This window comes from Salvelinus fontinalis, chromosome 12 (assembly GCF_029448725.1).
Source record: "Salvelinus fontinalis isolate EN_2023a chromosome 12, ASM2944872v1, whole genome shotgun sequence".
NCBI lineage: Eukaryota > Metazoa > Chordata > Actinopteri > Salmoniformes > Salmonidae > Salvelinus > Salvelinus fontinalis.
Genome location: NC_074676.1, coordinates 30,256,953 through 30,272,436, shown reverse-complemented (window position 1 = coordinate 30,272,436; position 15,484 = coordinate 30,256,953). Strand labels below are relative to the sequence as shown.

Sequence of the window (15,484 nt, the reverse complement as noted above, 5' to 3'; positions counted from 1 at the left end):
CTAAAATTGGCAAGGACAGTCAATCATGCATGGTTAGGTTTCAGTGTAAAGTTTGTTTCAGGGTTAAGTCTACAATAATGTAAATAGCAGACCATTCCTCAAACATACAGTTTATTTGTAATACACAAAGCAACATTACAGCACCAGTTTGACATTTGGATATTACTGTCTCCCTCATAGAAAATGGTTACATGTTGTTCATACCTCTAGCTTATTAGTTGTGGAATTCAGTCGTGTAGACCAGCTTATTGTTCTTTTAGAAGAGACAGCCTTAGAACTGAGCACCATTTGATGTACTAAAATCCAGATATGGATATTCCTAACCACTCACACTTTCTGTCATACTAATGTTCATTTTTGGACTGACTGAGTGAATATACTGAATGGAATATGTACAGTCGATACAAACACTTTGAACAGCTGCTGTGTGTGGATGATGGGGTCATACTGGTATAAGGCCCAGCTTGCTCTCCCACCGTGATTGACATGTAAGCAGAGTGTGTTGTTGGTTCTGGGCGTGTTTATGGGATCTTCATCCTGCTGGCCTGAAGGGTGAGAGGGCCAACAGCAGCACACAGTCCTTATTTTCACTTATTTCTATGAGATAAGTGTGTGTCTGGTTGTAGGGTGTTTCAGTGCATCTACTTTGATATTGTGTATAGAAAAAAGCTTATTTTTTGTTTTGCGGTTTGAGACCGATCAAGAAAGGGGCTTTGTGTCTTGTTCATTTCTCCTTTTCAACCATAACACCACTACGTCTTACCCATGACTAAACCAAAGCATGTTTCTGTGTGTGTGAATCTGTCAAAGTATTGTTTAAAATCCTGCCTGTACCATTATTACAACCAAAGGAGTATGCCAGTTTGAGAAGAGGTAGGAACTGAAGGCTTGGTTTCCTCCTTTCCCCAGGCCAGACATGGGAAGTGTAAAGCACCGTGAGGTTGTCTGGTTCTGTGTTCCGTTGTCAAGAGAGGTATGATATGTGGGCTCTGGTAGCTGAGGTTCTGTGTTGAGGTATCTGAAGATCTGAGGAGAGACAGTTTTGAAGAGACTACCAGCATTTTACTATCTGTCAGATAAAAATGGTTATTATAGATTGTTATATTGACCTTTGATAGCTCAGTCATAGCAAACTATAGGCTATATTCTGTTCTCTTGTTTATTTCCTAAATGGCATCCCAATAACACCTACCTCATCCCATGTGTTTGTGGTGGTGTTTCTCATTGGCCACTGCATTATTTGAGCTGCTTCCAATTCCTATAGTGGAGAAATGACAGGCATGTTCATGTAAAAGAGACCCTAGCAGTGTAATTATGGAGTATACAGGACAGTTGAACACCACACTTACCCAAGTAATCCTTATAGTCCTTGTAGGACTTTTGCCTCATGGGACGTCCATCTAGATGAGAAATAGCACCTCTAGTTCGTGATTATGCCAGTTTTTAGAACTAAATTAAATGTTTGACTGAATCGGACCTTACCAGAGTTGCCACGAGACTTGATGCACTGTCCCCGATTGGGGATGCCAGCGGCGGGGTTTCCTTGGTTGATGATGTGGCACTCATAGCCTGTGGGACAGTGCAGGGGCTCGTCACCATCCTCTGTGGTGCTGCAGGCCTCCGCTGGAGAGCAGGGGACACACAGGTCAGAGGTAAACTAAACACACACACTGATGGTGTAGGGTTCAGGTCCGTTTTAATGGTGATGTTCGAGGCTACTCACCCTGCAGTACCTCATCTGGACCATCTAGAAGCCAGCCATTCCCTCCCAGCCACCGAGGCTTGGGTTGAACCAGCCAGTCCAGCACTGGTCAACACAAACACACATCATTGGTAAGTTTGAGCCTAATGATATCATCAATATTTTACTGCATACCATGCGTGCGGTCATATGGGTCGATAAGTGTGGTTTTGCGTACTGTCATCTAGATCAGTGGCACTTACCTGGTGGGGGCTGCACTGACTCCAGACAGGCGTAGATGCAGCCGTTATAGCAGCAGCGTTTGTGGCGCTCACACTCTGAGTCAGAGCGGCAGCCGGGCACCTCGCAGGCCTGCTCCGGCAGCATCTGAGGTGGGGGTGGGCAGCGGTCATTCTTCTGGTGCTGCGTGGATTGGGACTGCTGGTTTGGATACTCATAGTCCTTAGAGGAGATAACAGAATTACTTTGTTTGAACAGAAATGTGCAGTCTACTATCCTGAGGCTGAAACATAGAGAGACCTGGTCATTTTCAACATAGTAGGTGATTGCTGGAGTCTTTGAACATAGTAGGCCTACAAAGATGAATTGTGACGTGTGCTTGTCCTAACACCTTTGACCAGCAGGTGGCGGTAATGTATTTTTGTAACAGACTTGTTGCAACATTCTCCATCGGGCTTCTTCTGTTTGTTAAGATATCATGCCCGTTAGTAAACACCTTGATCTTCACTCTAAACACGTAGAGCGATGAAGAACTGAAGGCTAAGAATTTGTTCTTAACTGACTTGCCTAGTTAAATAAAAAAAAATAAAAGTCAAGGGGGAAGCATTTTTTTCTATTTTTTAACCTTTATTTAACTAGGCAGGTCAGTTAAGAACAGATAATTATTTTCAATGACGGCCTAGGAACAGAATGTGATACAGGAAAATATGATTGTGTCAAACACACATTCTCCACCTCACCTGAACAGTGGTGGTCTGTGATTTTCTCTAAAGGAGCTTGTGACACAGTTACATAATCAGTTCTGTAATACAGCCATGGTTGTACTTACTGATTTGCTCGGTTCAATAAACTTCAACTATTTCCATGCACCTATGGTGTGAACTACTTCTTGGAGGATTTCATAGGTCAAACACTGGTTTATTCAGGTTTGTTATCACTGTATGTGATGTGCTTATAAACATAGAGCTAAGGAGGTAGCGTTTGTGGGTCTTTCCTAATATTTTCCAAGTTATATTCCATAGAGGAGCTGCTCTGGCACAGCAACAGTTACAGTTAGGTCCGGTTTCCAGTTGCAGTTGAGCTAGCCTACTGTACAGGGCCAACCACAGTCTCATTCTGAGGGGCTCACTCTGACTCTGCCAACACTAATCAGAATGTGAATGTTCCATGTAGCCTGGCCAATGTTAACCAAAGCCCATCTTCATCATGGAGCTCCAGACCAGACACTGGAATTTCAAGTTCACATCCGACGTGGATGCCCTGCCGGCCCAGGTAAGGTGTCCCTTTCCCCCTGACAGAGAGACTGTGCCAGGGGCCCTCTGAGAGTTTTCCCCCCTCTCACTAATTAGATAATGGGCTTGCACGTGATCGTTAAAACTGCGCTGTTTATTTGGCAGGCTAAGCGACTGCTCTTCCAAAACAACCATAAAAACGAAAGTAAATGTTTGGCGCTGGTGTTTGACACCAAATGCATGTTTGTAATAAACCCACAAATAATTTGCTCTGTCAACTGCCAGCCTGGTGGGTGGGGTGCTAGGTCTTACCATGGCTCAGTGGCTGGATCAACTTGTAGCTTTTGCGTGGCAACACACGAGTGCACTACTTTCTTTCCTTCCATCTCAGTGTGACTGCAGTAAAAGTAACACAGTGCTGACTTGGTCAGGTTATTGATCCTGATTTTACGCTAATTGACCATGTCTTAGTAACACTTCCAGATTTTTCATGCGCTTTACAGTGATTCTATTTCCTCAAAATGAAGCTTTTGACCTTATCAGAGCTTGCCTAGCTACCCATCCACATCGCTCTGGCCATACAACACACCAACTAACGTTTCTATGGAGCAATCGATAGAGCAACAGAGTTAAATTTAGGATGAGTCACCAGGGCTCTCTTCATTCAAAGAATTCATGCTTTTAGCAGCTGTGGTCCACATTGGCCAGATTGGATCCATCATCTCTCAGATCTTCTGACTGTCTCCTGAGGGTTTCTAGGCCGAGCTATATTAGCCTATCCTACAGTATCTCAAAGAGAAGCCAATCACATGTCACAATGCTGTTGGGTCTACAAAAGGATTCTAATCATGTTTACAACTTTACAGGTAATGATTATGGGAGGCGAAGTAGGCCATTCACTTTCATCCTCATGTCACCCTGTATCTTTACAAATGCAGTTCAGACAACTCCAGGTTTAAAGTACAAGAGTGAGGCTGATTATCCATGTGTTTGGACAACGTGAGCTACAGTGACCATGGTTCATTATCTGCCCAGTTCCCATGGTTTCTCCTCAGATCTCAGTAGCAAAGGAAGTAGAATATCCGGTTCCTGTCTATCAGTCTGAATGCCAAGCTGCCCTACCATGTCCTGTATTGTGCCGTGCTGCATGTGTCTGATGTTCAGTCCCACATTGTTTATTTACAGTCATTGGTCTCTTCCTGCTGGGCCACAGAGATGCCGGCAGACCTGTTATATTGATTTGTTCCAGGGCAGGGATTTCAAAGCTGAGCGATTCAGCAGTGTGGGCTAAAGCCATCAGAGACCTTATTTGGCTGCAGACTGTGATGTAAACTGTAATCAGGCCATTGACGTCTGTACTGTATCTAGTCCTTAGATCAGACACATCCTGATTCCTACTACTCCAGGAAGCACACCACTCAGCTTCTCCAGTGAAACGATGTGCAATGTGATAGTCGTACACCCCAAATAGATGTATGGATTGCACTGATTATTTAATGATAGTCATACTTATGCATTGACCATGTTATTTAGATCCGTATCTCTTCTGTAATACAACAGCATCCATTCTCCACTTTCCATTCTGAGATCCCCTGTGCTTAGAAAGTTCTCCAGACCAGCCTTGCTCTAGCACCAGTTCATGTTGCAAGGGTAGAGCTAAAGGGTAGAGCTGCCGCTTTCAAGGTGCGGGACTCTAACCCGGAAGCTTACAAGAAATCCCGCTATGCCCTGCGATGAACCATCAAACAGGCAAAGCGTCAATACAGGGCTAAGTTTGAATCAAACTACACCGGCTCTGACGCTCGTCTTATGTGTCAGGGCTTGCAAACTATTACAGACTACAAAGGGAAGCACAGCTGCGAGCTTCCCAGTGACACAAGCCTACCAGACGAGCTAAGTGACTTCTATGCTCGCTTCGAGGCAAGCAAAACTGAGGCATGCATGAGAGCATCAGCTGTACAGGACGACTGTGTGATCACGCTCTCCGTAGCCGACGTGAGTAAGACCTTTAAACAGGTCAACATACACAAGGCTGCGGGGCCAGACGGATTACCAGGACGTGTGCTACGGGCATGTGCTGACCAACTGGCAGGTGTCTTCACTGACATTTTCAACATGTTCCTGATTGAGTCTGTAATACCAACATGTGTCAAGCAGACCACCATAGTCCCTGTGCCCAAGAACACAAAGGCAACCTGCCTAAATGACTACAGACCGGTAGCACTCGCGTCCGTAGGCATGAGGTGCTTTGAAAGGTTGGTAATGGCTCACATCAACACCATTATCCCAGAATCCCTAGAACCACTACAATTTGCATACCGCCCAAACAGTGATACAATCTCTATTGCAGTCCACACTGCCCTTTCCCACCTAGACAAAAGGAACACTTATGTGAGAATGCTATTTATTGACTCCAACTCAGCGTTCAACAACATACTACCCTCAAAGCTCATCACTAAGCTAAGGATCCTGGGACTGAACACCTCCCTCTGCAACTGGATCCTGGACTTTCTGAGGGGCCGCCCCCAGGTGGTGAGGGTAAGTAGCAACACATCTGCCACGCTGATCCTCAACACTGGAGCTCCCCAGGGGTGCATGCTCAGTCCTCTCCTGTACTCCCTGTTCACCCACGACTGCATGGCCAGGCACGACTCCAACACCATCATTAAGTTTGCAGACGACACAACAATGGTAGACCTGATCACTGACAACGACGAGACAGCCTATAGGGAGTAAGTCAGAGACCTGGCCAGGTGGTGCCAGAATAACAACCTATCCCTCAACGTAACCAAGACTAAGGAGATTATTATGGACTACAGGAAAAGAAGGACCGAGCACGCCCCCATTCTCATCGACGGGGCTGTAGTGGAGCAGGTTGAGAGCTTCAAGTTCCTTGGTGTCCACATCAACAACAAACTAGAATGGTCCAAACACACCAAGACAGTCGTGAAGAGGGCACGACAAAGCCTATTCCCCCTCGGGAAACTATAAAGATTTGGCATGGGTCCTGAGATCCTCAAAAGGTTCTACAGCTGCAACATCGAGAGCATCCTGACTGCTTGCATCACTGCCTGGTACGGCAATTGCTCGGCCTCTGACCGCAAGGCACTACAGAGAGTAGTGCGTACGGCCCAGTCTATGACTGGGGCTAAGCTGCCTGACATCCAGGACCTCTACACCAGGTGGTGTCAGAGGAAGACCCTAAAAATTGTCAAAGACCCCAGACACCCCAGTCATAGACTGTTCTCTCTACTACCTCATGGCAAGTGGTACCCGAGTGCCAAGTAAAGGACAAAAAGGCTTCTCAACAGTATTTACCCCCAAACCATTAGACTCCTGAACAGGTAATCAAATGGCTACCCAGACTATATACATTGTGTGCCCCCCAACCCCTATTTTTACGCTGCTGCTACTCTGTTAACCATATATACATAGTCACTTTAACTATACATTCATGTACATACCACCTCAATTGGACCGACCAACCAGTGCTCCCGCACATTGGCTAACCGGGTTATCTGCATTGTGTCCCACCCGCCAACCCCTCTTTCACGCTACTGCTACTCTCTGTTCATCATATATGCATAGTCACTTTAACCATATCTACATATACATACTACCTCAATCAGCCTGACTAACCGGTGTCTGTGTGTAGCCTCGCTACTTCTATAGCCTCGCTATTGTATATAGCCTGTATTTTTACTGTTGTTTTGTTTCTTTACTTACCTATTGTTAACCTAATACCTTTTTTGCACTATTGGTTAGAGCCTGTAAGTAAGCATTTCACTGTAAGGTCTACACCTGTTGTATTCAGCGCACGTGACAAATAAACTTTGATTTGATTTCCTGCCATGACACTGACTGACTGGCTGAGAGGCTGACTGAGTCACTGACTGGCTGACTGACTGGCTAACTGATTGACTGACAGCTGGCGAGTTTTGACTTTAATGTATAAAAGGATGGAATGTAACCAGACAAATGCTATTTTTTTAATAGTTAGACTGAGACATATCACCCATGCAGGTGACTGCCTGCTTCTGCACTAACTGTTTTACCATGGTGTTTTATCTTGATGGATGTTTGGACTATCACATGTTTATTATATCACCAGAGAGCAGTGGGGGTGCTTCTCCTGCCTGCTCTCAGCGGGGAGTTGATAATCCTGTGGGTGTGTACAGTGTCATGACGTTGCCCTCTTTGGGTACAGCGAGTACCATCCCCCTCTCTCTGTCTCCTACAACTAGGCTGCTGTGGTCAGAGAGGTCGTAAATTCCTGGAGGAGATGATCTCCTCATGGCCATAGAGACAGAGTGAATTTTAATAGAGAACAAAGGAATTTCTTCCACCTCACAGAACTTGAGGTCCGAACAACATTTATGTTCCAGAGAAGGTATAAAAGAATCCAGCTACGAACTGGTCCGTTTGTTACAACTTGGTGAAACTCATGGGAGACAATAAGACGACATTACCATAACGCTGTTTATATAATAGCCTCAGATATGAGGTTTACATCTAATTGTTGTATAAGATGAATGAGTGAGGATGATACTGTTTGTAAAATTGTGTAATGTGATTTTGTACTGTTTAATGAATGAAACTCTAATTCCCTTTTGAGTTTAACTAAACTTTGACAATTTTTCAACAGACCATGTTTTCTCTCAATCACGAGAGGACAAAGGTTGCAGACCAGCTTACCTCGATAAAGAGAGGGCCAATGTTTGAGACGATTGCTGAATCTTTTAACCATACCACGTGGTTAAACTTTTAGACACCGACAGAATAAGAACAAGTCTTTGATATTAATTACTAGTCTGCAGCTAGGAATTCGGTATCATATATATATATGATTGTTCCCGAATGAGCGAGCGTTCATGTGCAAAGGATTAGCATTTAAATTGTTATAATTATCAACTGTGTGTTGTCTTACCTCAGTCGACCCCCACTTCCCTTTTGTACGACAAGCTGCTATGCCGGTTTAGCCCACTAGGGAAACTCCGTTATCATTTCCTTGTAACTATCAACTGTTTGTTTATGCATTTCTGTGAATTACTTAGTTAGTAAATAAATTATTTAAGAAAATTGATGTATGGATGACTCATAGTGAAGACTGGGTTCGTGCAGATAACCAACAATTTACAACGTTTGGAATGAGACTAACGTGAGGTACAGTAAATAATTCATTAATTCGAAGACTAATTGATCAGATATAAAATAACTGAAAAGTTATATTAGGAAAATTATAATTTTGTAATCGGAATATTTTCCTTGGTGCCCCGACTTCCTAGTTAATTACAGTTACATGATTAATCAGTTTAATACTAATTACAGAGAATCTTTGATAAAAATAAAAAGTCTTAATTTAATTGTAGTAAAGACACGACAACAGTAATGTCCAGACCATCCTCAAATTATATAATCTGACTGGGATTGACGTTCATAACTCCTATCGAAGCCTCAGTGGGCTAAGTGTATTAACTCTGACCTACACAGAAGTTTACTCAAACCAAGTATGAAACAGACTTTACCACCTGTGGATTTCTTCCAGAATATTTTTTTACTGTATGCCAAGGCCATATTATGTTTTGTATTTGTTATGCATATTTTTTTTCTCCTATTTATATAGCGAGTGGTATTTACTGGCTACACTAGAGGGACCTGTATAACCTGTATTGAGTGCAGCCATCTTGGAATAGCCTAGTAAATTAATTTGGCTGACATACTGGAATGAGCAAAATTAGGATGCCTCTTCCAATCTTGTTCGTTCTGATGTCTCAGCACAGAAACAGCCCAATCCCATGGGATTAATGTCCTTATTGCTACCATTGATATGGAGCTGTAGCTATGAGATGGTAAATATAGATGTGAGAATCACCTGGGGAGGACATAAAAGTCCTGAGAGGCCGAGGCAGATGGACCAGAAACAGAACAGGAATGCCTCATTGAGAATGTTGTTCATTGACAACAGCTCAGCGTTCAACACCACAATGCCCTCCGAGCTCGTCACTATGCTCGGGACCCTGGTACTGAACGCCTCCCTCTGCAACTGGATCCTGGGCAATAAAGATAAAACACCAGGTGTCATTTTAGATTCTGAGCTCAATTTTGAATCACATATTATGAATGTGACCAAAATAACTTTTTACCACCTGAGGTACATTGCCACGGTGAGGCTGTTTCAATCTCAGGCTGACAGAAAGACTCATCCATGCTTTTATTACAAGCAGTCTTGACTACTGTAATGCTCTCCTGCCATTGGTAAACTACAAAACAAACAGAATGCTGCATCACGGGTACTGACCAAGACCAGCTAGAGAGCACACATTACACCGGATTTAACGTCTCCGCACTGGTTGCCTGTGAGTTTTAGAATTCAGTTTAAGATTGTCCTATTGGTTTTTAAATCAATCCACGATTGTGCACCCCAATACATGTCAGACATGCTTTTAAGTTATGAACCCAGTAGGTCCCTCAGGTCCTCTGGCACTGGCCATTTAACTATCCAAAAGCCTAGGACCAAGAAGTATGGAGAGGCAGCCTTTAGTTACTATGCCCCCAGCCTCTGGAACAGCCTGCCAGAGAACCCGAGGGGGCTGAAACTGTGGACATATTTAAAAGAGATCTTAAAACACACCTTTTCAGCTTTGCTTTTCCTTAGGGTGCTTTTTTCAGTTTTTGTTATTCTTTCATTTTTTTATTCCCTTGTGTTTGTTGTATAGTAAATATTTCTGTTTTTATTTTCATTTATTATTATTTTTTTGCGAAGCGCATTGCGTTGCATTCATGTCTGAAATGTGCTATATAAATAAAGTTTGGTTTGATGATTTGGGCACTGCAGCGGTGCATGCTTAGTCCCCTCCTGTACTCCGTTCCCACAACTGTGTGGCGGCGCACGACTCCAACACCATCATTGCGTTTTCTGATGACACAACAGTGTCATCACCGATGACGATGAGACAGCCTATAGGGAAGATGTCAGTGACTTGGCAGTGTGGTGCCAGGACACCAATCTTTCCCTCAATGTCAGCAAGACAAAGGAGCTGATCGTGGACTACAGGAAACGGAGGGCTGAGCACGCCACCATCCACATCGACGGGGCTGTAGTGGAGCGAGTCGAGAGCTTCAAGTTCCTCGGTGTCAACATCACTAAGGATTTTTAAAATTAATTGTAATTTAATTAAAGTTTTTATTTAACTAGGCAAGTCAGTTAAGAACAAATTCTTATTTACAATGACGGCCTACCAAAAGGCCTCCTGCAGGAGCAGGGGCTGGGATTAAAAAATTATTAAATAAAAATATAGGACAAAACACACATCACGACAAGAAAGACAACACAACACCACATAAAGAGAGACCTAAGACAACAACAGCATGGCAGCAACACATGACAACACAGCATGGTAGCATCACAACATGACAACAACATGGTAGCAACACAACATGGCAGCAGCACAAAATAGGGTACAAACATTATTGGGCACAGACAACAGCACAAAGGGCAAGAAGGTAGAGACAACAATACATCACGCAAAGCAGCCACAACTGTCAGTAATTGTCCATGATTGAGTCTTTGAATGAAGAGATTGAGATAAAATTGTCCAGTTGGAGTGTTTGTTGCAGCTCGTTCCAGTCGCAATCTGCAGCGAACTGAAAAGACGAGCGAGCCAAGGATGTGTGTGCTTTGGGGACCTTAAACAGAATGTGACTGGCAGAATGGGAGTTGTATGTGAAGGATGATGGCTGCAGTAGATATCTCAGATATGGGGGAGTGAGTCCTAAGAGGGTTTTATAAATAAGCATCAACCAGTGGGTCTTGCGACGGATAAACAGAGATGACCAGTTTACAGAGGAGTATACAATGCAGTGATGTGTCCTGTAAGGAGCATTGGTGGCAATCTGATGGCCAAATGGTAAAGAACATCTAGCTGCTCGAGAGCACCCTTACCTGCTGATCTATAAATTACGTCTCCATAATTTAGCATGGGTAAGATGGTCATCTGAATCAGGGATTGTTTGGCAGCTGGGGTGAAAGAGGAGCGATTACGATAGAGGAAACCAAGTCTAGATTTAACCTTAGCCTGCAGCTTTGATATGTGCTGAGAGAAGGACATTGTACCGTCTAGCCATACTCCAAAGTATTTGTATGAGGTGACTACTTCAAGCTCTAAACCCTCAAAGGTAATAATCACAACTGTGGAGAGAGGGGCAGTCTTCTTACCAAACCACATTACCTTTGTTTTGGAGGTGTTCAGAACAAGGTTAAGGGCAGAGAAAGCTTGTTGGACACTAAGAAAGGTTTGTTGTAGAGCGTTTAACACAAAATCCGGGGAGGGGCCAGCTGAGTATAAGACTGTATCATCTGCATATAAATGGATGACAGAGCTACCTACTGCCTGATCTATGTTGTTGATGTAAATTGAGAAGAGCGTGGGGCCTAGGATCGAGCCTTGGGGTACACCCTTGGTGACAGGCAGTGGCTGAGACAGCAGATGTTCTGACTTTATACACTGCACTCATTGAGAGAGGTAGTTAGCAAACCAGGCCAAAGACCCCTCAGAGACACCAATACTCCTCAGCCAGCCCACAAGAATGGAATGGTCTACCATATCAAAATCTTTGGCCAAGTCAATAAAAATAACAGCACAACATTGCTAAGAATCAAGAATCAATTAACATGGTCCACACACACCAACAGTTGTGAAAAGGCACTACAACGCCTCTTCTCCCTCAGATCCTCAAAAATTTCTACAGCTGCACAATTAAGAGCATCTCCACTGGCTGCATCACCGCTTGGGAAGGCAACCTATTGGTAAGGCAACTGCTTGGCATCCGACCGCAAGGCGCTACAGAGGGTAGTGCCTATGGCCCAGTACATCACTGAGGCTGAGCTCCCTAACAACCAGGACCTCTTTAGCAGGCGGTGTAAAAATTGTCAAAAACTGTTCTCTCTGCTACCGCACGGCAAGTGGTACCGATGCACCAAGTCAAGGAACCAACAAGACCCTGAGAACAGCTTCTACCCCCAAGCCATAAGACTGCTAAATAGTTCACCAAATAGCTACAGAGACTATCTGCATTGACCCCCCTTTGCACTAACTCTTTTGACTCATCACAAACGCTGTTGCTACTGCTTATTATTTATCCTGTCGCCTTATCACTTTACCCCTACTGTACCTTAACCCCTACCACTTTACCCCTACCTATAACTTATCACTTTACCCCTACTGTACCTTTACCCCTATCATTTTACTCCTACCTATAGCATATTACTTTACCTCTACCACTTTGCCCCTACCTATAACTTATCACTTTACCCCTACTGTACCTTTACCCCTACCACTTTACCCCTACCTATACCTTTACCCCTACCATTTTACTCCTACCTATACCTTATCACTTTACCCCTACTGTACCTTTATCCCTACCACTTCACCCCAACTTATACCTTATCCCTTTACCCCTTACCTATACCTTATCACTTTACCCCTACTGTACCTTTATCCCTACCACTTCACCCCAACTTATACATTATCCCTTTACCCCTACCTATACCTTATCACTTTACCCCTACCACCTTACCCCTACTTATACCTTATCACTTTAACCCTACCTATACCTTATCACTTTACCCCTACTGTACCTTTACTCCTACTTATACCTTATCACTTTACCCCTTCCTATACCTTATCACTTTACTGCTACCTATACCTTATCACTTTATGCCTACGTACCTTTACCCCTATCACTTTACCCCTACCTAAGCTTTTCACTGTCAGCCTACACCTTTTGTTTACAAAGCATGTGACAAATAAAATTAGATTTGATGTCCAGACACATGTCAGGATCAGAGAGTATCCCCCTAGATGTGATACAAAAACAGGTGTGTGTTACTAAGCAGTGGAAGCTGTGGTTATTGTAATGTTCTCCCCATGCTAGCAGATTGTTGGCATGTTTTTGGCTGTGCTGGCCAGCTGCTCATTCTGCTTTGCTGCTCTGGAGGGGAAAAGAGAGCTCCATCCTGTGCGCCTCTACATCCGTTCTCTCTGCCTCCCATCTCTCTCTCCACCGCTGTCTCTGTCTGCTGCTCTTACTACAGAAACCCCTCTGTGGCAATGGCCATGCTCTGTTTCTCTGTGTTCAGTCTTCTGCATGACCGTCCGTCACTCCTCTACTCCCCACACAGCCAGGACAGAGTGGAGAGGACAACAGGGGACTACACAGCATTCATGAAACAATGGTGCTGCTATTGCTAAAACCTCCAAACTACACCCCTCTGCCATCCTGCTAAAACAGTGTATGTATTGTATGTCCACCAGCTTTACCTTCTCTCTTTCGCACACACACACACACACACACACACACACACACACACACACACACACACACACACACACACACACACACACACACACACACACACACACACACACACACACACACACACACACACACACACACACACACACACACACACACACACACACACACACACACACACACACACAGAGGGTATTGCTGCAGTGAAGGTACTCATATCAGGTCTAAACCCCACCTTTTGGTTAAGCCCTCTCTTTCTGATCCGCCGGGCACCTCCTGACCCACAGGACAGCACCAGCATGCAGAGCACCAACATCAGGGGCATACGGATGTGACAGCCAGGCATGGTCCTAACACTTCACTCCTCCTGCACTCCTCACTCTGTTTCTTCTCTCTTCTTCTGTCACTCTCTGTATTCCTTACTGTATCCTTCTTCCTTGGAGTTTAGAAAATGTTCTCTCCTTTTCTTCAACACTGTGGTGTTCAGTCCAGTGCTTGGTATTCCTTATTGGGCTGGTGTTGAGGCAGTGGCTCCTGTGCTTGTGAAGCCAGCGATTACACAAGCTCTGCTATAGGACAATTATTTTTATCCGTCTGAGCAGGGGAAACTGCAGGGGAAATAAGAAGAGAGGAAAGGAGGAGAAAGAATGAATAGAGCCACTGTGGAGGGAAAAGAAAGAGGGAGATAGTTAGGGGAGTCAAGGAGGGAAAGCCAGCTGTCTGTGCATTAGTTATTCTGAGGAGAGGGTTAAATCGGTCTGCTGGCACGGCAAGCACATGTCTGCCTTTCACTGAGAGAGAGGGAAGGAGAAAGCGAGCGGGAGAAGGAGGAGGGAGCTCAAAGGAGGGAGGGGAAGAGAGAGAGAAAGATTTTCAGTATACTGTAAAGGGGTTACTGAATTTAGTCAAATCTGTATTTCATATTACAGTATTAACTATGTATGCATACATTTTATATAATGACTAACTTGTGGGAATAGGAAATGCATGATATACTGAAAGAAAGTCACTGGGAGCGCCATGACTATGCATTCCTGAATAGGCTGTATGTTGAGAGGATAATGTAGGCATTCAACCAGAAAGAATAAAAGCATGTTGCGTGATCCAGAGTAGGGGCCACTCGTCTGTGAAATAGCATGTTCCCTCTCAAACTAGGACATATCCCCTCACCCTTCTCACTCCCTAAATCCCCTCAACCCCCTGGCCCCCTCATTCCCGTATCCTGCATTGAAAGGGGGAAAGAATGCTAAGCCTGTATAAATCTTTGTCATTATTAGTTTTACAGGAGCAAGGCTTATGTCACAATGGGGCCCTAGCTATAGTAACACAAAAGAGAGCGAGAGAGAGAGAGAATAGAGCAAGGGAGAGACATGCCTGTCTGTCCCCAGCAGAGCCTGGATGAGGTATACGTTGGGAAAAGTTGCTTAAAGACATGGCAAAAATCACCCCTGATGATGGAATGATGTGATGTTTCCTGCCAGGAATTAGGTACTGCATTGGCTCGATAGCACAGGTAATGTAATGTGATACAGTAGCTACAGTAATAACAGCAGAAACCAAAGACTATGGAGCTATGAACTACAACTATGGTAACATAACTCAGAGAGGCATAATGCATGCAATATTTGGAGCTCAGATCAGCACGTGATGAAACTCTTCAGAGCACATGTTTCAAACTCATTCCATGGAGGGCCAAGTGTCTGCGGGTTATCATTCCTCCCTTGTACTTGATTGATGAATTAAGGTAATTTATTAGTAAGGAACTCCCCTCAGGCCTTAATTGAAAGAAAAAAACAAAAACCAGCAGACACTATGCCCTCCATGGAATGAGTTTGACACCCCTGCTTTAGGGAATGGTTGTGTCATGCTGGTTGTTGTTATATGCCCATTATTATATCCCCATAATACAGCAGGGGTAGAGTTGTTGAGTGGTGTTTATAGGACTGTTGATTATAGCCAGTCTATATACAGCTCAGTATTAGACGTGGCTGTGCTCCATGCAGATAGCAGTCAGTCT

General features: G+C 44.2%; 1 protein-coding gene across 1 annotated transcript; it reads right to left on the bottom strand.

Annotated features, from left to right (window-relative positions):
• Positions 1-94: 94 nt before the first annotated feature.
• Positions 95-14,280, bottom strand: LOC129867134 (WAP four-disulfide core domain protein 1-like). The gene is made up of 7 exons (XM_055940330.1): positions 13,703-14,280; positions 1,945-2,143; positions 1,724-1,807; positions 1,483-1,623; positions 1,350-1,400; positions 1,193-1,258; positions 95-1,026 (listed from the first exon to the last, which is right to left on the bottom strand). Exons 1-6 carry the CDS (start codon positions 13,811-13,813, stop codon positions 1,194-1,196), a joined length of 651 nt encoding a protein of 216 aa, XP_055796305.1. The 5' UTR covers positions 13,814-14,280; the 3' UTR covers positions 95-1,026; position 1,193.
• Between the last annotated feature and the right edge of the window lie 1,204 nt (positions 14,281-15,484).